The 23,537-nt window shown below is 39.5% G+C and overlaps 1 protein-coding gene across 12 annotated transcripts in view; it reads right to left on the reverse strand.

Annotated features, from left to right (window-relative positions):
* The window catches only part of NALCN (sodium leak channel, non-selective), a 388,832-nt gene that overhangs the window by 28,419 nt on the left and 336,876 nt on the right, over nucleotides 1-23,537 (reverse strand). For all 12 annotated transcript variants that reach the window (XM_078347271.1, XM_054246818.2, XM_054246767.2 and 9 more), the window contains 9 exons: nucleotides 22,671-22,838; nucleotides 20,658-20,762; nucleotides 15,529-15,635; nucleotides 8,920-9,040; nucleotides 8,737-8,835; nucleotides 3,025-3,118; nucleotides 2,408-2,514; nucleotides 2,126-2,200; nucleotides 826-945 (listed from right to left, as the gene is read on the reverse strand). In XM_078347271.1, the coding sequence (XP_078203397.1) occupies nucleotides 826-945; nucleotides 2,126-2,200; nucleotides 2,408-2,514; nucleotides 3,025-3,118; nucleotides 8,737-8,835; nucleotides 8,920-9,040; nucleotides 15,529-15,635; nucleotides 20,658-20,762; nucleotides 22,671-22,838 (996 nt within the window). The remainder of the gene's footprint in view (nucleotides 1-825; nucleotides 946-2,125; nucleotides 2,201-2,407; nucleotides 2,515-3,024; nucleotides 3,119-8,736; nucleotides 8,836-8,919; nucleotides 9,041-15,528; nucleotides 15,636-20,657; nucleotides 20,763-22,670; nucleotides 22,839-23,537) is intronic.

Here is a 23,537-nt window from a genome sequence, read left to right on the forward strand (position 1 = left end):
AGATATGCTGTAAGTATAAAATACACACTCAGTCAAAGACTTCATACACAGACACAAGGATGCAACTTACCTCAATAATCTTATATTGCTTACAAATGGAAATAATACTACTTTGGATATAGTAGTTTAGAAAATATAATTAATTGTTATTTATTTATTTATTTTTTACTGTGGCTCCTAGAAAATTTTAAGTGATATCTGTGGCCACATTTTATTTTCACTGGACAATGTGGCTCTAGATCACAGTCTAGCACACCCATACAGATTGTGAGTGAGAATTCAGACTGAATGGAGGGTGAAGGCACTTTAGGTAAAATACTGAGAACACAGGTATAGAGATAGAGAATCATATGATTTAGAGACGTGGAAGCTAAATGTCTCGTAGACAATGAAGCAGCGGAAGAACTTGAGAACTGCATGGTGAAATACTGATTATAATGAAGTGGAATGGATGCTATCTTTCAGCGCAGAAAACAGGGTTGTAGTCTTCTGGTACTAGCTTGTCGTGTGAATGTGGACAGTTCTCAACCTGTTGCAGTAACATGAGGGGCTAAAGCAGAAGATCTTGAAGGTCCTTCTCTTTGTAGCTTGCACCGTCTAGGGCTTTGAGGGGCCAGGTTTTGCCTGCGTGAGAAGTGCGGGAGTGTGCACATGTAGACACAAGCATGTCTGAGAGCCCGTTACAGTCAAAGCTGGGCTTTAGGGAAGTCCGTCTAACGCTTCAGAGCAGGTTGATGTGGAGTGAAATGAGACTGGAAACGGGACTGAGCAGAACTAAACCACACTGAAATAATCAGCTGAAATCAACTTGACTTCTGTACTTACCAGGAGGGCGAAGTGAAGCACCACCCATACGACGCCCAGAGACGTCACTAGGAGATCGTACCGGTTTCTTCTGCTTTGCCAGAAGCCAGCAGGCGACATTGCTATGATCTTCATGGTAACCTGCAGAAAAAATAATGAAGGAAATAAACAGAGAGAGTGTTCAGCACATATTTAAATGTACTAGCTTGAGATGTATTATGCATATTTTTTTAGGGAAGAAAATTTAAAATTCTTTTATGTGAACACAGTTATCTTTTTTATTGAAAATGAGACAAATACTTTAATGCCTTTTGAGGTTTCCTTTAGGCCCTGTGCCTACACTCTTTTCTTTTCCTTTCCTTTTTCTTTTTTTCCTTTCCTTTCCTTTTGTTTCCATTCCATTCTATTATTTTTTGAGACTGAGTCTCGCTGAGTCACCCAGGCTAGAGTGCAGTTGTGCAATCTTGGCTCATTGCAGCCTCCGCCTGCTGGGTTCAAGTGATTCTCCTGCCTCAGCCTCCTAAGTAGCTGGGACATAGGCAGGTGCAACCACGCCTGGGTAATTTTTGTATTTTAATTGAGATGGGGTTTTACCATGTTGGCCAGGCTGGTCTCACACTCCTGGCCTCAGCTGATCCACCCACCTCAGCCTCCAAAAGTGCTGGCATTATTGGAGTCAGCACACTGGGTTATACTATCTATTTAAAGAATAATTGTGAACAGTGTAGTAACTAAAAAGAAGAGTTTATTACCAAGATACGTGACTTTATTTTTGAAGCTAAGTAGCTTGCAAATCTGTATTCTCCACACTCTTTCCTCTTTGTTTTATGACTAGTTCTGATCATGGGACATTTTTCTTCCTTAAGCAAAAGACCATAGATTTTGGAAAACATCAACCAGTATAGGACAAAATGAGAATCTGCTTGTATTTCAAAGAAGATTGCCCTGGAAGCGATATATAAATCGCATATTAGAATAACCTTGGAGGGGCCAGCTTGCTTTGCCACTCTATTGTGATTTGAGTGCCTGAATTACAGTGGCTTGCACCATTCCCTCTAAATATTAGAACTCGCATAACTGAACAGGCCATCGCTCAGACACAACAATCAACAGCGGCATTTCTGTAGTTAGAAAAATCTGATGGATAAAGTGATGTCTTTGTTCAAGTTAAGCAGAACAGCTTAAGAAGGAAATATCCTAAGGGCAAAGCTTCAAAGGCAATAGAACAGAGAGAGGAGAGTAAGTGGCATCAAAGAGGGACACTGATTTACTTTAAAACTGTGCACAGATTCCCCCAGCGCTAGCTGACTCATTACGGTACCTCCAGAACAAAGATGAAGGTGAAAACAACCGACATTGTTGCCAAAGGTACGGTCACCGGGTCCTCGACGTCCCACTGCAAGAGAAACAGCACACAAGTCTTTGCCCACGTCCACTGGACACAAACAGACTTGTCCCTCTTCTGCCCACTTTGCCATGACTGTGAATCTTAGTTTTTATATTCAAGAACATAACCGTGAATACACATAGCAGCTTGTGATACTCTCGGATGTAGCAATGAGTACAGAATTCATTCTCAGAGTCTTAGGGTGAAACGAAGTACCTTGACAGACAGCAACACCGACTGGGCCAGGACGAGTAATGCAATTGTCCTCTTGAAAAACGGATGCTGGGTTATGTCATACATCTTAGCTCTAAAACCATCATTATCTAGAAAAGAAAGGTTTGGGCAAGGGCATTTTAAACACAGGTCACATTTACTTGCTTGTCTTTTATTTTCTTTAATGCTAATCTTAAAACCCATTACATTTTTCTCCCGACACAGTTCCATCTATTGTGAGGTGTTTTGCAGGAATGGCTGGCTCTGAATATTTAAAACGACAGTGCATGACGCTGTCTGTATTGGAAGGAGAAGTGCATCACTCAATTTCTGTCAGTTTAATACATTTCACTCATATTTTTAAAAGGCAAGTGCAAATATATTTTATTTAAAAATTCATTTTTTCATTAAGGCTTAGTCTGAAAGCACTGAAGCACAGCTTTGGCTGGTTGATTTTAATAGCCTTATGGAGAGATCTGTGGTTTAGAGCCTGTTTCTGTATTAACTTAAGCACAACCTCCCAGCGGCCTCACGATTATTATTTTAATTTAAATCTGAGGCTCCTGGGGAATCGTGCACACCAGTGCCCAACATGAATAAAATCAGAGCGTCTTGGGTACCCGGGCGAGGCGGGAGATGAAGAGGCTGTGCAATCTTCAGTCGGCTCTTCAGGTCTTCCCATCTTCTCTGATCGACGGTCAGCAAAGCTGTCCCCTTAAAAGACAAAGGAAAGCGGGAAAAGGCCTTTTGTCACGTGGTCACACCACGAACATGGAAGATGGGGTGCCGAGACAAACAGGACTGATGTGGGGGCTTGCACTGGCCATGTTCCTCCAACCACGGTGGTTAGAGAAACATGGTCAGAATGCTCAAAGTTGGTCTTGGGAGGCGTTCCCAAAATGATGACCACATGTTTCAGAGAGAATTCAGCAGCCTTCAACTTGTATCTTTGAAGATGTGTAACATTCAGGTTTGGAAAAATTAAAAGAGGACTTTCTACGTAATTACATTTTCAAAAAAAGGATACTAACTAATAGTAGTGAGTTTCCTTTCATTTCATAGTGGTAAAATTATAGCTTGTCAATGCAGCTGCTTTTAGTTAAGGGTGTATTGTCTTTCTATAAAAAATGTCTAATATGTGCAATTGCAACACTGTTTTTAAGAGGTACAAAGTCATAGCGATTGCATTTTAAGAAATTAGTGCTGTGATAACTGGCTAAATGGGATTTCATATTCCATATGAGAACTTGATTAAAATGCACATGATTAAATTTATATTGTGTTGCAGTGCACTGCATTAGATTTTATCATGTTATAAAGGCAGAAGTGTAATTTTAACAACTAGACAGAACTCCACTCTCTCTTTCCTTACCCAGAGCTAACCACTAACCTGCAGGGGTGCATCCCCCTTATTATGTTTCCTGACTTGTGTGCCTATGTGTATATGAATACATAAGAATTTGTTTTGATTTTAATATTTATAGAATGGTGTCCAATATGTGATTATTGATGCTGTTTCTTTTTATCTTCATTGAACAGTATACTTTCCTTATAACTAGATTACTAGATCTAATTTGTTCATTTTCACTGCTCACAAACACTGTACAAATATCAGAAATTATTTTAGGTTTATGGACTAAAACCAGTTCTGCAATAAACATCCATGCACTGTCTCACGGTAAACATCTATGAGGGTTTCTCCATTGTAAATCTGAAGAAGAATTGATGAGGTCTAGGAATTTAAGCATCTTTACATTTACCAGATGTTGCCAATTTGCTTTCCAAAGAGCAATAACCAAAAAAAAGTCCTACCAGCAATATACAAGTGTTACCATATTCCAATATTCTTGCCAATACTTGACGTTACCAGACATTGTAATCTGACCACTTTGATAGGTGTGAAATGTATCTAATGTTGATTTAATATTAATGAAATGAAACACTTGTATGTGTGTAAATGGTGATGCTTGTATCTTCCTATGTGAATTGCCTATTCATATCCTTTGCTCATTTTTGTATTTTGTTATTTACTTTTTAATGGTTTGTAGAGATTCTTTATACATGTTGGATATTAATCTTTTGTCAGTTATGTAAGTTGTTAATATTTTCTCTTAGTCTTGGCTTGTATTTTTATTTTGCTTATAGTGTCTTTTGTCATTCAGAAAATTTTAATTTAAATTAATTTAAATGTAATTTATAATTTTTTTCTTTCTAGATTTTACTTTGTGGCTGATGCTATGAAATCCATAACTACTCTGGGGTCAAGAACAAATGCTTACTGGGGTAGGGAGGGGAACTAAAATGGAGATAGTCAAGTGTAATCTTTGATTAACAGATACAAAAATACAGCTAGATTGGAGGAATAAGTTTTAGTGTTCCATAGTAATACAGGGTGAATCTAATTGACAACAATTAATTTATATTTTCAAATACCTAAAAGAGAGGATTTTGAATGTTCCCAACATAAAACAGTGATATGTTTGAGGTGATGGATATGGCAATTATCCTGATTAGATCATTATACATTATAATACATGAATCGAAATATCAGACTGTACCCATAAATATGTACAATTATGAGTTGATTAAAAATAATAAAAGCAAAAACATTTTCTGCTTATCTGAAATTCAAATAAAAAATGAATGCTGACATGATTTAACAATGGTTTAAATTTTGCTTTTCGTATCAAAGGCTTTAATTCATCTGGAATTCGTTTTTGAGTATGCAGTGAGATAAAGATCTCAGCATAGCTCTTTACATCAATACAATCAATACTCCCAACACCACTCCTTGTTGGTCTCACCACCCTCTGCACCGATTTGTTGAGCTGCTTCTGTTTTCCACATACATGGGTCCCTGCTGGGTCTTTCTAGTTTTTTCTGTAAGTCTAATTTTCTATACCCATAACAATACGGACACTGTTTTAATTGCTGTAGCTTGTTTACTTTCTTGTTTTACATTTTTATTTTTGCTCAACCTTCCTAAAGGTTTATTGACTTGATTTAAAAAAAACCCAGCTTTCATTATTCTTGAACATTATAGAAGCTAGACAAATTTCCTTTCTTTCTGTATCATTAATTTCTGTCCTAATCTTTGTTACTTTCTTCCCCGCATTTTATTTGATTTTACTTTGTTATAATTTATTGATTTGGATATTTGACATATTAATATTAACTCGTGATTTTTCACTAACATATACATGTAAGAATGTTAGAATATACATGTTAAAATTTGTGTTTATTATAGTCAGAAAACATTCTTACATTATCAATTTTTGGTAATTATGGCCTTGTGGGAGATACATTTTGTGCTTGAAAATAATGCCCATTCTCAAACTGTTGGAATTAAGAGTTTTTCCTTAGATGTTCACGTGATTGTGTTTATTGTATCAAATCTCTTATTTTCTTTTATTCTTCTCTGAATTATGAGATTTTTAGAGAAATATGCTAATATCTTTCATCACGATTTTGGATTTTCCAGCTTCTTTTTATAACCTGGTTGATTTTTGCTTTGTACCTTTTGAGATGTGGAAGTTTTGTCTCTTTCTGGCGATTAGTTTCTTTTGTTATTGTTTAATATATCATTTATTCCCAATAATAGTGTTTGTTTGAAATTGTTCTTTTCTGATATTTATATTGCTCAACCACTTTCTCACTAATTATAAACAAACACATGTTCTCTGGCCACCACAGACATTAATGTAATTCCTTTGTTATACAAAAAGTATCCTTTGGAAAGTTGAACTCTGAACGGATCTGGAATTATAATAAACATGGAGGTATCCTCCGGTCAATATAGAAAAACGTCTGAAAGTTTATTATTGTCAAATTAAGTTAATTAATCAAACACATTGTCTTATGTAGTAGAGAACTCAGAAAAAAACTGTGTTACTGGTACAGACTTGGAACTTTTAAAAGAGGTTTCCATTTTCCAAGGAAGACGTATTTTTGCATGCCTCTGAATTGTACCCCAAAGATACCCTCATTTTCTATCTCTGATGTCTCTATATCTCTGTGCCTTTGGGTATAACTATTAAGATGTATGTTCCATGAGGGCAAATGCTTTAACTGTTTAGGTTAGTTTGCTAGGTCCTCAGTGTCAAGAGCAGCATCTGGCAACCTAGGAGATGCTCATCTAAATCTGTTGAATGATTGAATAATACACAAATGCTGTTACATGGCAGCTCATGAGCTGCTTTCTAAAAAAGTACTTGCAGAGAAAGAAACTTTTCTAAAAGGCTTACATAATTTAGCAACTGATATCTCCAATTCACATGTGTAACATTTGGTAGTATAACATCTTGTCAATTTCTCCTTTCTCTAAGTGCCCATTTGAGCTGATGTAACTGGCTCCCCAGATCCATAAACAGGCCAAGTTGCTCCTTCCTACCTGCAGAACATGAATATAGTGTTGGATGGAGACCTTCCTGGTTATTCTGGTTACCTCAGCCACTCCTCTAAGCTCAAGTGCTGCAATTAATTATACACTTATTTCCAGTTACTGAACATTTTATGTCATTCTATTATATTGCTAAATGTGAGCTGTGATAGTTCTAATCTTCCTGAAATCAGGTGTCTGCTCAGAAGGCTTTGTAATGGTGTTCTGGGCAAGCAGTACCTAAACTCTCCTGTTAATTGACTGATTAGCTTCTGCTTATATTCTAGAATTCTCAGTGTCTGCTCCATTACATGGCTCAAAGGCATCTAAAAAGATCCTTCTTCCTCTTTCTGCTTGGTATTAAACTAAACACTGTAGGGCTCAAAGCACCTCATTAATGAATGTGTTAGGAGTGAAATAAGGGGCTGGGTGACACGATCACTACTGTTCTTTCTATCTCTAAGGTCCCATGTTTCTGAGGGTCCAAGTAGAGTTGGAGCCCAAAAGAGGAATTTTTAAATCTCACTCTTTGAAAGCCTAAATGAAACGACATGCTCATAGCCACACATCAAAGGTGTCAATTGACTGGGTAACTGGCACCACACATGTTGAGCCTGGGGACAGTGAATGATAGATACAGTCCCATGTGTAGCTACACAAACTAAAGAGCTCTGATGTGAACGCATGGGAATCAGTCCTAGCCGAGAATAACATTGAGCAGCACGGTGCTTTACAGGCAGATCCAGCTTCAACTTAATGCAGAGCGAAGGTTGACGTTTTTATGCTCTTGCCTTCGAAGAATCACAGAGCCTGCAGTAATAGGCACCAATTCTGAATTCTGGCCCTATTTTTCACGCCTTAGAAGCTCCAGACTAGCCACTGCTTTTTCTGCAAACATGTTTGAGAGTGGTGAGAATTGACTGAATATGCAAAATCTTAGTACACAAGTGTGTGATCAAACACTGCATGCTTTTCCCTTCTATGATTCCAGAGACTGCCTCACAAACAATAGAGGGCATAGCACAAGTGCCTACTGAGCAAGCCTCTCTCCAAGGAGTGCTAATAGAATGTTCTTCCCCAAGCTCACACTTTGATAGGAAACTGCATTGCTGTTTTCTCATTTGTGAGCCTTTGTTCTAATCATTAGAGCTGTTGCAAACTTAACAGGCTTCCTGAGTTCACAAAGTATATAAAGTTCACATGAAATTAGAATTTTTTTTTTTTCTTTTGAGACAGTCTCGCTCTGTTGTCCAGGTTGGATGCAGTGGCATGATCTCAGCTCAATGCCACCTTCACCTCCTGGCTTCAAGTGATTCTTGTGCCTCAGCCTCCTGAGCAGCTGGGACTACAGGCATGCACCACCACACCCAGCTAATTTTTGTATTTTAGTAAAGATGGGGGTTTCACTATGTTGGCCAGGCTGGTTTTGAACTCCTGACTTCAAGTGATCCACCCACCTCAGCCTCTCGAAGTGCTGGGATTCCAGGTGTGAGCCACTGTGCCCAGCCACAAAATCTTTTTTTCTGTGAATTAGGATTTTAAGATTTCTACCAGACTCCTCTCACCCCCATCAAAATTCTGAGTTCACCTACTGAGTTACACAGAAGCATACAATTTACATTTAGTGAAAGTATTATTACCTGTAATTAGCGAATCACTTTCAGCTATTGTATTTTAATAACTTGCTGCTCATCTTTTCAGTTTGAACAATAGGAGATGTGCCTCTCAGTTGTTGGTGAATTAATGACACTGTTACCGAAAGAGTACATTTAGCAAGAGAACTGTACTCTTAAATAATGTGTCTGAAAGGCAGCAATGAGGTGGCTTGTAAAACAGTTATAGAGATTATTTACACCAGTCACATTGCAGTTTAATGCGACTTCATGCCGTGTGTGAAAAGAAAAAAATAGCTCAAAGTGAGCGGGTAGAAAAGATCCAAACGAGAAATTCTTACCTTGTTTTCATTGAAATTAGCAATAACTACTCCAACAAAAAGGGTCAGTCCAATCATGCAACCCAGGAATACAAAAACATGAATATAGATTCCATGAATCTGCATAAAGGAAAACACGGTTATTCATCAAAGGAAATGGAAGCTGCTCTTGAAGTGCTCAAAGGAGTTGATGTGCTCTCTTACCGGCCCCACACGATGAATAATAACATCTCTCACTTCCACCCAGCCTTTCAAGGAGAGAACTTCAAACAAGGCCAGCATAGCATTTCCCACATTGTCGAAATTAAAGTTCCGAGGATTCGCCCTGCAATTACGATACAGGAATGTTCTGTGAAATTCCAATAAGAAGCACCTGATGGCAAATACCTATAGCCCTTATCAGTCGTGGGTGTGGGATATGTGTGTACACGTGTGTGTATGTGTATGCGCACACACATATGTATGTACACACACACTTTGATGCTGTATGGCATTCGTTTGCTAAATCGTAACAATGCATCAGTGTGTAACAATTTATTACGTTCATTAGGTAATGAACGGGTGATCTCAATGTAAAACAGCTCTAGTTCTAGCTCTAGAGGTTCTGTGACATTTCTACCTCATCCTGATTACCCTGAGAATTGGGAAGATGGTTTTATAGATTTGCACAAAGGAACATTGGATTTTGGATGTGGATTTTGAAACAGTTTTACAATTGAAAACCTTTCTAAAGGCATAAATCACATTTCCCTGAGTGTGGAAAGTGTAGAGTAGAATTTAGTCACTTTATTTCACTTTGTGTCATCATTGTGACCACATTGCTGTAAAACAGTGATGCCTTTAGAGGTCACTGAGATGGCAAGAGGTGTTTGCTTGTAGTCTGTATTTTTCCAAATTACTCTCTTCCAATGGGATTGTTTTTCTTATCAACTCTGAGTCTTCTCAGTGGACTCTTCTTCTGGTCCCCTTTATGCGTGGTGTGCTTTCTACCTCCACTGTTGATTCCTGATTCCTGAAACTCCTTGGCTTATTATTCATTTTCTTTTTTCTTACAGATTTGGGGGCAAGGTGGGGGGGACACATGCATGCTCGTTACATAGATGTATTGCACAATGCTGGGGTTTGGGCTTCTAGAGAACCCATTACTCAGATAGTGCACACAGAATCCAACAGGTGATTTTTCCACCCTTTCCCTCCTTTCTTTCTTTCTTCCTTCCACCTTCTGTTTGAAGTCCCCACTGTCTGGTGTTTCCATCTTTATATGGATGTGTACTGACCATTTAGCTCCCACTTCTGTGGGGGCCAGGGATGTCTCATTTCTTTTTCTTTTAACATGTTTATACTTTTTTCTTCCCACTTATAAAAGTGACCTTTTTTACTAGATTGCATCCTCTTTAATCATTTTTGTTATTAATGGAATAAGTTTTCAGCGTGTCCCCCCACTTATATCTTATTAGAGGCTAATTTTAAATAATTAAAAGATTTTGACAACCAAACACTGGAAAATCATGGACTGTAAGTACAATTACTGAATGCAATGAAGAACTGAGCTCCAGACCATTTAATAGAGTAGGCCCAGTGGAGCCTGTGTAATTACTTTTGATCATTTTTTTCCCCCTCCTATCTCATTTCTTAAAATTAAACCCTCATGACAAGGAACACTCTGGGAAAATCTGGTTCCATACTTTTCTACCATCTTTTATGTTTTTTAAACTATAGAGACAGTCACAAGATGTGCCTTCGGAAATTTTTAAAATATTAAATAGATGAGGATATAAGAAGAAAATATTAAACTGAAACCGATTTGCCCTTAAGGGCTTAATGCTAATTAGTGGAGATGTTCTTTAATATAGAGCAAACACCCCACTCAAAAACCCACATTTTGGAATTCTGCTTTATATTTTTTACATATGAAAGTACAAACACGTTCTTTTGGATGCTTCCAACAATCTTTCCTTCAGAGTGTTTCCATTAAATTTTGTATATTTTACAGTAGACAGAAGTTATAAGGATTCTACAGATGCCACAGTTTGCTTGAATAAGGATTTTGAAAGCCAAGTGAACCAGTTCTCAGATCTGATGTTGGACTTCCTTATCTGTCCATTTCCTTTGTGTAGAAGTGCTGTCTTAGCCGAATTTGCAGCAACTTAAACCACTTTTATGATCCTTATCTTGTAAAAGTTACAATATGTTAAAAATATTCTACTAGGCTGGGCGCGGTGGCTCACGCCTGTAATCTCAGCACTTTGGGAGGCGAAGGTGGGCGGATCACCTGAGGTCAAGAGTTAGAGACCAGCCTAACTAAAATGGAAAACCCCGTCTCTATCTCTACTAAAAATACAAACTCAGCCAGGTGGAGTGGCAGATGCCTATAATCCCAGCTGCTTGGGAGACTGAGGAAGAATTGCTTGAACCTAGGAGGTGGAGGTTGCAGTGAGCCAAGATCATGCCATTGCTTTCCAATCTGGCTGGCAACAGCACAACTCCGTCTCAAAAAAAAAAAAAAAAAAAAAAAAAATTCTAACTAAACCAAGAAAAACAAAATGTATCATCAAAGACTTAGAAGAATTTATCAGATTTAAAAAAATAAATCTTTTTCAGTTTTAATCATGTAAGATGTTTTTGCGTTGTTCTAATGCTTTGTTCATGCTGGCAAAGTTTGAAACTTTACCTACAACTACAGAGTCCTTCAATAAATCCCAAATGTCATCCATTATTGTCATTGTTACCCACTACCCTTCCCTGAATTGAAATGGTTGTCATTTTTTTTTCTGGTTACTTTGTGAAAGATTATAATCTTGTCCATCCAGTTCAGAAAACTAAAGACATTAGTTGACCACATAATTTTGTCAGTGTTTTTCCCTCCCAGAGGAGGTGCTCCAAGGCCCCCTAAGATCATGGCGCGCGGTGGCTCAAGCCTGTAATCCCAGCACTTTGGGAGGCTAAGACGCGTGGATCACAAGGTCAAGAGATCGAGATCATCCTGGTCAACATGGTGAAACCCCATCTCTACTAAAAAAAATATACCAAAAATTAGCTGGGCATGGTGGCGCGTGCCTGTAATCCCAGCTACTCAGGAGGCTGAGGCAGGAGAACTGCCTGAACCCAGGAGGCGGAGGTTGCCGTGAGCCGAGATCGCGCCATTGCACTCCAGCCTGGGTAACAAGCGCGAAACTCCGTCTCAAAAAAAAAAAAAAAAGATCATGGTAAGGAGAGCTGCTCTTCCCTGGGGAACATGGGGGGACCCTGAAGACATGGCTGAGCCTCTGCCCCTGGATGTGCAAATGCAGAAAATGACATTGTCCAGAAACGGCATTCCCTATCTTACACAACCGTCTCTCCTAAAAGAAATCGAAAGCATTGTATTTCCTACAACGCCGCAACCCTTTCTGCCTTGAACTTTGGCCACAAAGTTGCCTTAACTTGCAATACCAAACCTGCGCCCACGCCTTCCTTGCCTCCTGCCTCTGACCCTGCTGGCTTCACCTGGCTAGTTCCTATTGGTTTTCCTTCAAAAGGTCACAGTGTGTCTTCTCATCTGGTCCTTCTCTTTGATCCTGTCATAGTTAAGGTCAGGTGCTTCTCCTGGGTGTGCCATTGCACCCTTGGCCTTTCTGTAGGAATCAGAGGCAGGTATACCATAAAGCCAAAGAAACCTGAGTGGCAGGACCCCTCTTTTGCACAAGCCCTTCTAAGACCCTGGTACCCCAAATTGTTTGTACCTCAGACCCCGTGAAACCCGATCTCCTTCTGCCTAGAACGTATTACAGTATAACTCAAAATTACATGGAGATGAGTTTTGGGTGAGCCAAAGGTAAGCTTAGGGGCTTATCTGTGCAGCATTAAAGCCCTTAGCATATTATATAAAATTATTTGTAATTTTATTTTCTGTTTTCCACTCGTCTTTAAGCTCTTAAGGGGTAGGGGCCATAGCTTATTCAGGACCGTATCACAGAGAGAAGCATACTACCTGGTGAATAGCAAGTACCCAACAAATGCATTCATTATAAACCTGAATCCTTTGTTGATTTTTCTCCCATGCATGCCATTTTCCTATATTCCAGATCTCTTCTTACAATAAGTCACACCATATTTATAATTTATGATATGTTTAATCCCTTTTTACTGAGGTGACTCAAGTCTGAGTGATTCAGAAGAAAGCACAAGTATTAACCTGAAGAGACAATATTGAAACTAGACTGTCTCCTGATGAGTGCACATTTCCTAATTATAATTACCAAAGGTTCCTCTAGGTGTATTCCTAAATATGTTATTTCTTAATCATAATTTAGCCAATATAAAATTACAAAATTTTCAGCTTCTAACTCTTGATTACCGCACTGATGAAGGAAAGTGTAAAAAATTATCATGGTTACAGATGACAGTTATTAGTTTTAAGGTGTTTGTTTCACCCACAATCCAAATCACATTATCCTGGACAAATGGACAAGAGCAATTGTGACGATATTCAAAAAATGCCCGGCTATTTGCTTATGCTTCTAGAATGTCATTGCATTTGAAACCCCTAATAACACCTGATATAAAATATTGCATTGAAATTAACTTTGATTTTAAAAATCCCATGTAGCTGGTTTTATGGAATAGGTTGAATGCCATAGGGAACAACTGGCCACAGGTTTACTTTCCTCCAACATTAGCTTCAAGTGTGTTCCAGCTCCCTTTCTGATATCTTGGGGAGGTCCCAAAGCTTTTTGATTATTTTCAGTCATAAGATCAGTCTCTTTCTGAAAAGCCAACTCTGTTTTACATCCAATTGATTCTATAACTCATACAACAATCCCATCCTTAGCAGCTCCAGGACCCCGGCTTGAGGAAAGGAAGAAGATGTGGAATTTCTTCACTTCCACTCCTCCCCTTCAGGCCACCACAAGATTCTTACATGATTGGGGTGGGAAGTAGTTGGAAACCAGAGGAATGGAGTTAAAGTCTTGTGCATCTTCTACAACAGGATTCTGGCCGTAGGCGTTCGAGAGGTTTGAACCCACTCCTCAGCCTAGGAGTGCCCCATTGCACCTTTCCTCTTGTGAGTGTGCAGTCTCTGGGTGATTCTCAGGTCTGGCTCCTGGAAACACACCTACAGATTCTTTGAATGGCGGTACCCCTTCCCAGCACAAAGCTCTTTGCAGCAGGGCTCCATTCAAGAGGACTCAGATGATATGGCCTTAGGCAGTAACTATGGGGCTCTCGAGGAACACCAGCTAACCCTGCTCTCCAGATGATAATGAGCAGCCTGGCCACAGAGTCTCTCTTCTTGCCTTGCCCATCTCTGTTAAGTGCTGCCCCTGGGGTAGCTCACTTGGCAGAGGTGGGAGGCACCCTCCACCTTTTCCACAGTGAAGGGAATGAAATGCCCCAGTGTTCTCTACTCCTGACTTCATTTACTTCCATGGTATCTTTGAATTAATAAAAATTAATTGGCCGGACGTGGTGCCTCAAGCCTGTAATCCCAGCACTTTGGGAGGCCGAGGCGGGTGGATCACGAGGTCAAGAGATCGAGACCATCCTAGTCAACATGGTGAAACCCCATCTCTACTAAAAGTACAAAAAAATTATCTGGGCGTGGTGGTGCGTGCCTGTAATCCCAGCTACTCAGGAGGCTGAGGCAGGAGAATTGCCTGAACCCAGGAGGTGGAGGTTGCGGTGAGCCGAGATTGCGCCATTGCACTCCAGCCTGGGTAACAAGAGCGAAACCCCATCTCAAAAAAAAAAAAATTAATTATCACATAAATTACTTTATGCTATAATTAATTTTTGTCTCATGGAAGCTAATTTTTATTTTAATGGAAATTGAACTGCTTTTCTAGTTAGCAGTGGGGTGAGGACATTCTCATGTCTCACATTCTTCTGTCTCCATGCTGAAGCCACACACCCAAAATGAACCCTTTTTCTTAGTTCTTGGATATTAAAAAAAAATAAAAATCCAATATTCATTATATTAGATTATTTATAAAAGCAAATTTCATATTAGAGAATTACCAAAGAAAGGTAATAGTGAGCGCTAGGGTACAGCTGGGTGAAATGCGATTCCTTTGAAAGAGTTTTGACATTTAGAAAAGAACATTGGTTGTGACAAAAGCAGAGTTGCTGTGGTTCAGTTGCTATTCTAAGAAATTTTCTAAAAGAAAATTTAAAAAACAGCTAATTTCAAAGGACAAATGAAGTTGACAGAACACTCAGTTTGCCAATGACACCGACTGAGAGATCCCAATCCTGGTCATAAAAAAATAGATGAGAAAGAAGGTACTAGGTATTTCTAGCTTTAATCTAAGTGCTTTTAAACTCAATTTCAAGAAAAAGAAATATTAAAGGAAAAATTAGAAGTAATCATCTTTGTTACTACTGATTATTTTCCTCTCCAGTGTTCCAACAATGGAAATCCTTCAGTGTAAATGGGTTTTAAAATTGAAATAGCTTTATGATTTAGGGTTCTATTATGAAGATATCAGATCCTCCTTTAAAGATACAAACTCAGAATGAGTTTAGTTTTAATTCGACAGGAAATCCTTTTTTAAGCCTCACTAATTTTTAAAGCCATTTGAATCTAGATATATACTTCTGAAGTAGTAGAAAAATATTGAGATAATATTTCTCTAGTTTCATGAAGCTATATAGAACTCCATGCTCTCTTATTTATTTCTGTATTCCAGTATAATCTAGCACTTTGCCCTGCATGATTTAAGATCGTTTTAACATCTCCAGGAAAATTACTTTTAGTTTCACGCCTTATTCTACTTGAGCCTTATACTGACAAACACACCATCCCCTTCAGAATGTTTTTTCTGATGTACTTACCAAACACGGGGCACCCAAAATCCAGGTTTTTTCTCTCCAGGTCTCAATTTTAAATTTAAGTTCTTTGACACACTTACATTAATTCTGAATATGCCATTGCAATCTTCCTAAAGTAGAAAGACAAGGGGGAGAGGGGGAAGCTGGTCAGAAAGTGAACTCAGAATAGATAAAGGATAGGAAACTCTTCTTTCATAGAATGCCAAAGGTCCTTTACCTGACAACAGTGATGGGAACAGTGACCCAGCATATAGTAACAAAGACTCTGGAGACAGGCAGTTCAACGTTGATGCTGAAAATATTAGTTAAATGGGCAAAAGACCTGAGTAGGCATTTATCCAAGGAAGATATGCAAGTGGCCAAAAAGCACAAGACAAGATGCTCAGTATCATGTGCCATCTGCCATCAGAAAAATGTAAATCAAAACCATAACGAGATGTCACTTCACATCTACAGAGAAAGCCATAACTAAAAAGTCGAATAACAACAAGCATTGGCGAGGATGTGGAGGAATCACTATCCTCATGCTGGAACCCTTACATCCTACTGGTGGGAATGTATTATGGTGCAGCCACTTTGGAAAGCAGGCTAGCAGGTCCTCAAACCGCTAACACAGAGTTACCATGTGAGCCAGCAACTCCGCTCCTAGCTATCTACGCAGGAGAAATGAAAACGTATGTTCCGACTTGTACAAAATGCTTATATAATTGTTATTCACAATAGACAAAAGGTGGAAACAATCCAGATGTCCATTATTGGACAAGTAGGCAAACAAACTGTGGTCCGACCATGCAAGTGAATATTCTTCAGCCATAGGAAGGGCTGAAGTCCTGATGCCTGCTACAACATGGATGGTCTTTGAAAATATTACACTAATTGAGAAAAAACAGTCAGGAAAGACCACGTGTTGTGATTTCAGTCTTAGAAAAGTCCCGAACAGTGAACTCTATAGAGACACAAAGAATATTAGCTGTTGTTTAGGGCTTGAGGTGAAGGCTAAAGGGATGGGGAGTGACAGAAGATACATCGTTTCTTTTTGAGATGCAAATGTTCTAAAAGTGGCTGTTCTAAAAATGTTCTAAAACTCTGTGAATATGCTAAAAAAGAAACTCCCACTGAATTGTGCACTTGAAGTAGGTGTATTGCATGGTATGTGAATTATATCTCAATAAAGCTGTTATAAAGGTTTTTAAAATTAAACATCCGTGGGAAGTTTCTGACCCATTTCCTATTCTCCCTTGGATTATTTTTGTTTCTTTGGCTATGATGGTCATATTTTGAACCTAAATCTCGTCTCTGGGTTCAAGGTGTAGATGGTAAAATTATTGATCACCATTGGAATATTTCAATAGAAATTCCATTTTAATCTGCTTAAAGTCCTCTCTGACCCTAAACCATGTGTCCTCCTGGCCTCCTCCTTTCTGTCCCTGGACCAGCAACCCGGCAGAAGCCAGCATCAAGCTCAGAGTTCCCTGGGCTTTCCCTGTTCTTCCTGGCCCAGGTCTCCATTCTTACTACAGTGAGTTTACTAACGCCAACGTTACCTCCTTCTGGATAACCAGCACAATTCTTTAAAATAAGAACATTTTAATGCAAATAACACATCTTTATAAAGCGTGGACAAAGAAAAGGAAGAAAACTTACCTGCAATTGTCACATCCGCAGTGAACGTTTTGGAGTATGCCCTTCCAGTCTTTTTTCCTATACGGATCTGAGCTCATGAAGTTTTTATTCTAACATTGCCCACTTTTTTCAGCTAAAACTATGTTGCAATTATCTTTCCATAACCACACCTTTCATGTAGAACAACATTTGGAAAGGCTGTGGTGTTGTAGTGTATTGTAAAAAGGTCCCATAACATATTCAGCCTCACTACCTTTTCCAATTTGTCTTCCTGAACCCACCTGACCCCACGTTTGACTGCGTGAAACAGTCTGGTATCTCCGTTAAAAGCCAGGGTGCCTGGACGCTAGTTCCCTGCTTCTCCACTTATTAGGTGGGTGACGTTGGACAAATTATTTAATCTTTCTACACCTGTTTTCCTTATTAGTAGGATATGGGTAACAAAAATAGCACTAGGAAGAGTGTGTTGTACTTTGTGAGCACTCGGACATGTCTGATTCCTCCTCCTTGGTGGTTTCTTCCTTCTTATCAACGAAATTCCAAACCCCTTAGCCTGGCATTTCAGGTGCCTGAGGATCTCTCCCCAACTTCTGGCCTTGTTTTTCAGTTTTTTCCTACATGGGCAGGAATGAAATTCAGTCACAATTGAGATTGGGTAAGGTACTCTGCATAAACAAGCTTATCTAATCTTCATAATATCATTGTGTGAGAAGCATTAGGAGGAAATAGGTTCCAGAGGGAGTAACCTCTCCTAAAGTAGGATTCCAATCTGAGAAGCTGTGATGTCAAAGTCCATGCTCCTCCCTCCTTGTTCCATCCCTGCCTTGGCACTGTGACTCTTCTTTGCAGGCTTGTGTCTTTCTTCATGGCTTGCTCTGCTTGGAAGGTCCTTTCCTGCTCATCTCAAATCCCACTTCCTGCTGGAAACCTTCCCAGCACAGTACTCCCAATTAGAAGCACAATTTACCAAGCTGAAATCATAGTTTGCACGTGATTTCTGCTTCTATAGGCTTTTAAAAACTGCTGATTTTATATTACTGTTGCTTGAACATGAAACACATGTTCTGATTGGACACAAAATGCCGCAAAACTGAAACAAGGACCTCCGAATTTTTCCATTCCACATTTCGTTTCACCTGGCACAGTGCCTTGGACACCACTGATATTTAATGACTATTTGTCAAAAGGTATCCTCAGAGTTTGTTTACAGGGCTTTGGTGACTAAGTCCTAGGCTCCATATCTATATCTATATTGATCTCATGACATCTGTCGAGTTTTAAGAAAACAAACAAAGGAGCAGAGGGAGGAAGGGCTCAGCCTCATACAAGAAAACACGTTTTCCCAACTGGAAACTATGGGCACAATGATTCAAGCTTCATTGCGTTTAAACAGGAACTGTGTGTAATCTAAATGCTGGTGTATCTACTTTCCCCTTTTCTTTGGATTCAGCTCTTTTCTCAGTAAGATGGGCTGCAGTCCTCTGACAGAACTGACATCACCTTCACTCATATGGCATTCTTGGCGTTGGCCTCTTGTATTTGGATTTGAGAAGATGAAAAGACTCAAGCCCCGTCTCACCATGCCAATTCCTCTTCAGTCATTCTGCTTGGTGCTGGTGCTCTCTGTGATGGCCAAGTCTCCTTTGGCTTTCCTTCTGAGCCTCACACAGATCTCACTGTTCTAGGAAAGAGGATAAATGCATCACGAAACCTTTGTGTGTGCTCATCTGCTGGCTGCTGTCACCATCGATCTTCAGCTTAGGCCAGGTATGAGTAGATAATGTAAAATCACCATGCTCTTAGGCAAGTATTAATATACTGAGTCATCCAAGATTCTTGGCAGGCTTCATTTTGAAGTGTTGCTATTATCTTTCTGGCCTCTGTTTAGTGTGGATTGAAAATCACTCTTCTTTCTACAAACAAGTTTGTGGACGAATGTGTCAGCTCTCTGTCATTTTCTTCATCAGCTAATTTGGTACAGCATGACTGCCAGGCCACGTTCCTTGTTCTGTCTGCTCAGATTCATCAAAGCTCCTGGCAGGCCTTCGTTTCTAATTCTCATCATTAATATAAGTTATAATGTATTTTGGCTGGACAAAGATGTTACCTGTATGTTAGAGAACTAACAATTTTTATCATTTAAAATCTATATTAGATAGCCATATTTACTAGAAATATATAGTGTAGTTCAGGTCTAGTAGGCCTTTCGAAGATACTCATTTAGGAACTAAGGCATCATCTTATTGGGATCAAAGAGAAAATACTTTTCTAGATTATACATCAGCAGTAGGTGGTTTACTTTATTAATCTATTTGTAACATAAGAATCCTAAGAGAACACTGCATGAAATTGCAAAAATTGTCTAATTATTAACCAAACTGTGTCCCCGCCTATTTTTTCCGGAGCACACAACTAAATTCCAGCCCCCCTTGCAGTATCCCTGCTCTTTACAGTGGAATGCGGGTGGAGAGGAGTCTCCCACAGCCTACTCAGATGGAGATGGCTCTCCATTCTTATCTCCAGCTAATTGAAGAAGGCTCTGAAGACACGGCCAAGGAGGGAGATGCAGGATAGAAGGCATGTGAGTCCCTGAGTGGTCATGTGGAGGAGAGTTGCAATATACACATTTGCAGTATATATTGCAAATGTGTATATTGCAACTTACCCAAGATGCAATATATACATTTCATTATGTGAAGCTACTTAATAGTGGGCTTGTTACAGCAGCTCTCCACCCCTTATAACCAATGACCGAAGAAAGAGAAAATGAAACGCAGTAGTGCAAGTAGTCAAGTCTGGGCCTTTGTGGAGGTCCTCGTTGGTTGTCATAAAGAGGGAGATTCAGGGCAGCTGAGAGTGAATGTAAAGGCACTGGCTTTCTAATGGGGAGGAAGCTGAGAGTGGAGAAGCAATAAAAGGGGGTGAGAGGCAAACACTGTCTCTTGGACATTTTTGCATGGGGCTGTTTGCTGTTATGCGCCTTATGTGACAACAAAGGAAGGATCAGATTAGTGAAGATATCAAGGGAAAGTATCCAAAGCTCACAGCTATAAGCAGCTGGAATCCTGGGTGACCACGTTCAAGATGCCAACAGTGGATTGACACTGGAAGAGGAGGGAAGAGTCACATTCTCTGAGATGTGCTTTTTGTCTCATTATCCTTTCTAGCCAGAAGTGACATATTGCATGCTTAAGCAAAAAGGAGTTTGTGGGAAGAGAATTCTTAGAGTTTTATAGGGAGTTCTCAAAGTAGGCTTGGTAGCCACTGGTACCACGTGCTTGCCAAGGGAGTGTAAACTACCTTAATATTTTTTTCTTTTTAGGGACAGGGTCTCTCGCTCTGTTACCCAGGCTGAAGTACAGTGGTGCGATCATAGCTCACTGCAACCTTGACCTCTTGGGTTCAAGTAATCTTCCCTCCTCGGCATTCCAAAGGGCTAGGGTTATAGGCACATGCCACCACGCTTGGCCCTTAATTTTTATCTTGAAAGACAGAAAGGTACATCTTACCCTTCTAATAATGTTGGGATCATTGCACTTTGCCAGTTTTCCAGCAAAAAGCTGAACTCCAAAGCTTGCAAAAACAAGCATTAATGTCAGCAAAAGAATGGAGACCTGAAAGAAATTGATGAAATGTTAAATCTCTTGGTAAAGACTAAATATTAGGTTTGGTTAAAACAGTGATATAAATAGGAATTTTAAGATAACACTGTATAAAAATCACAGGTTTTTGATAATATATTTTAACTTCTCCATCATACATCATACAGTTAGCTTTACTGGAAGGTCAAAAGGAGAAATTAACAAGCTTTGATTTTTTTAAATGAAGATCTTAATTTCTTATAAGAAAATGGATAAGGTATTTTTGATATGACTTGAACTTTTCTGATTTTAAAATCAATACCTTGCTCTTTTTTATCCAGTGGAACAAAAGAAAAAATGTTTAAATAATTACATTTTGTCCATTTTTTTCCCCCAAATGAATTCATATTTTTATTAGCAGAGCACAAATGAGAGGGACAGTGGCTTAACTGTCTTGTGACCATGAAGGTGTGTATTAGGAGAATGTGCTATGCTCAGAGGAGAGAATTCAGTCCCGAAAAGCAGATCTGTTAATTAGCTCGTGCTCCCTCTGCCGGCTGACTTCCTTGGTCTCAGCAGAGAAGAGTGCCAAAGGGTAAAATACAGACGTGAACTGCACTGGTTGAATAACCTAAACATGTACCTAACTATACTAAAATCACACTGACACCTCATTAGAGAAAGGCACAAATCGATTCTCCTCTAAAATTTATCCGTGATCAAAAGATTCATATACATTAGTGGTCAGATGATATTTTCTTTAATTCCAGCTGTGTAAAGAGCCACTATTTTATGGCTTTACGTAAAGAAAAACAAGAATTTTTAAACACATCTTTAAAAAAATCAGCAACTGGGAGGCCTAGGTGGGCACATCTCCTGAGGTCAGGAGTTCAAGAGCAGCCTGGGTAACACGGTGAAGCCCGTCTCCATTAAAATACAAAACAATTAGCTGGGCGTGGTGGCACATGCCTGCAGTCTCAGCTACTTGGGAGGCTGAGGCACAAGAATCACTTGAACCTGTGAGGTGGAGGTTGCAGTGAGCTGAGGTGGCACCATTATACTCCACCATTATACTCCAGCGAGACTCGGCATTAAAAAAAAATCAGCAATGATATACCTCTATAACATCACAATCTATCTTGAAAATATATTTGTATCAACTACAACTATGGCTGTTTTCTCCTCACAGGTATGTCTTTAGAAAGCAAGATACAAAACAAGCCTATGTAAATTAATTCCGCTTCTCATGCACAAGCAGACCTCATCAATATTAGAAAGAATCTTTTGATCTCTCCTTTGTAAGGCAAAGATCTTTCTGTAACAGATTGTGAACAATGAGCCTCCTCTTGTTGTTTTCAGAAGACCCCAAATCAATGTTTGCACAACTAAAAAGAATGTTTTGTCCCTCAATCATCTTTGTAATCGCTCATTACTGTACTACTGAAGTTAAAGTGGGTTATACCTATATGTTGCATTTTAAAAGTCGTTTTACGTTAACACTCCTGAGATCTAGAGAGAAATTCTGCGCTATCTTCTTTCAGAAACACACAGAACGAGATTAGGAGCCCAAATGCATGAATTCCTAACCCCATTTGTGGAGTACATGGTGCTGAATCTTCCTATCCTTACTTTTCAGATGGGAGGACATGAAAACCCAGAGTAGAAATTAGAGGCAAGAGTTAGGACTGAAAGAGTCAGCAGATGCTAACTCTCAGATCTCAGAGTGCTTCTCTTTAGGCGAATTAAATAAACTCATATGCCAGAAGCACTCATGGGTAAAGTTTTTGAAGGTGCATTCTGTTTTAATAGTGCCACTAAACCCTCTGGCAGTAACGGAAACTATTGATTGACCTTGATAATAACGAGGACTCCCTTTTCCCTCATTAGCTACATTAGAGATGGACTACGGTGAACTGGAAGCAAAGGAGAATTCTAACATACCAAAAAAATTTCCTTGAAGCCGCTGAAAAGTTCTCGAACAACTTTCCTCATCTGAGGCACCAGTTTGAATATGCGCAGAGGTCTCAGGCACCGAAGGACCATGAGGAGCTGAGCTCCTGACTCAGCAGGTACATTTTGAGGCATCCAACAAAGAAATATCAGGCTCACCTAAAGGGGAAAAACAATCTCTGGAATTACTACCATTCATCCCCTACTATTTACTTTTTTTTGTTTGTTTTTTTTTGAGACGGAGTTTCACTCTTGTTACCCAGGCTGGAGTGCAATGGCGCGATCTCGGCCCACCGCAACCTCCGCCTCCTGGGTTCAGGCAATTCTCCTGCCTCAGCCTCCTGAGTAGCTGGGATTACAGGCACGCGCCACCATGCCCAGCTGATTTTTTGTATTTTTAGTAGAGACGGGGTTTCACCATGTTGACCAGGATGGTCTCGATCTCTTGACCTCGTGATCCACCGCCTTGGCCTCCCAAAGTCTATTTACATTTTCTGAGAGCCAACCAGCCACTTTTCGTTTAGCAGAGATTCCACTCCCGGGTTGTATGCGCAGTCTGTTAACTTTAAACAACAAACCTCATCTAGACTTGCTAGAGGCCTCAAAGGAAAGTCATCATGTTCATGCAGGAAAGAAATGGTGGTGTCCACACTGAAACTGTTGTGTGTGTTTGTGTACACCAGTGCATTTTGCTCCTTCTTTTAACTTACTACGCTGGACGCTCTGCTGATGGCAATATGGTTGGAATTCCTTTGATCAAGGTTACCACTATTTTTTCAGTGATCTGCAACATGCTACCTGTTCATGATCACAATTCCCCTAGTCGTATCTGCAAAGACATTGATTTCATGTCTTCTT

The sequence above is a fragment of the Callithrix jacchus genome, chromosome 1, assembly GCF_049354715.1.
Source record: "Callithrix jacchus isolate 240 chromosome 1, calJac240_pri, whole genome shotgun sequence".
Lineage (NCBI taxonomy): Eukaryota > Metazoa > Chordata > Mammalia > Primates > Cebidae > Callithrix > Callithrix jacchus.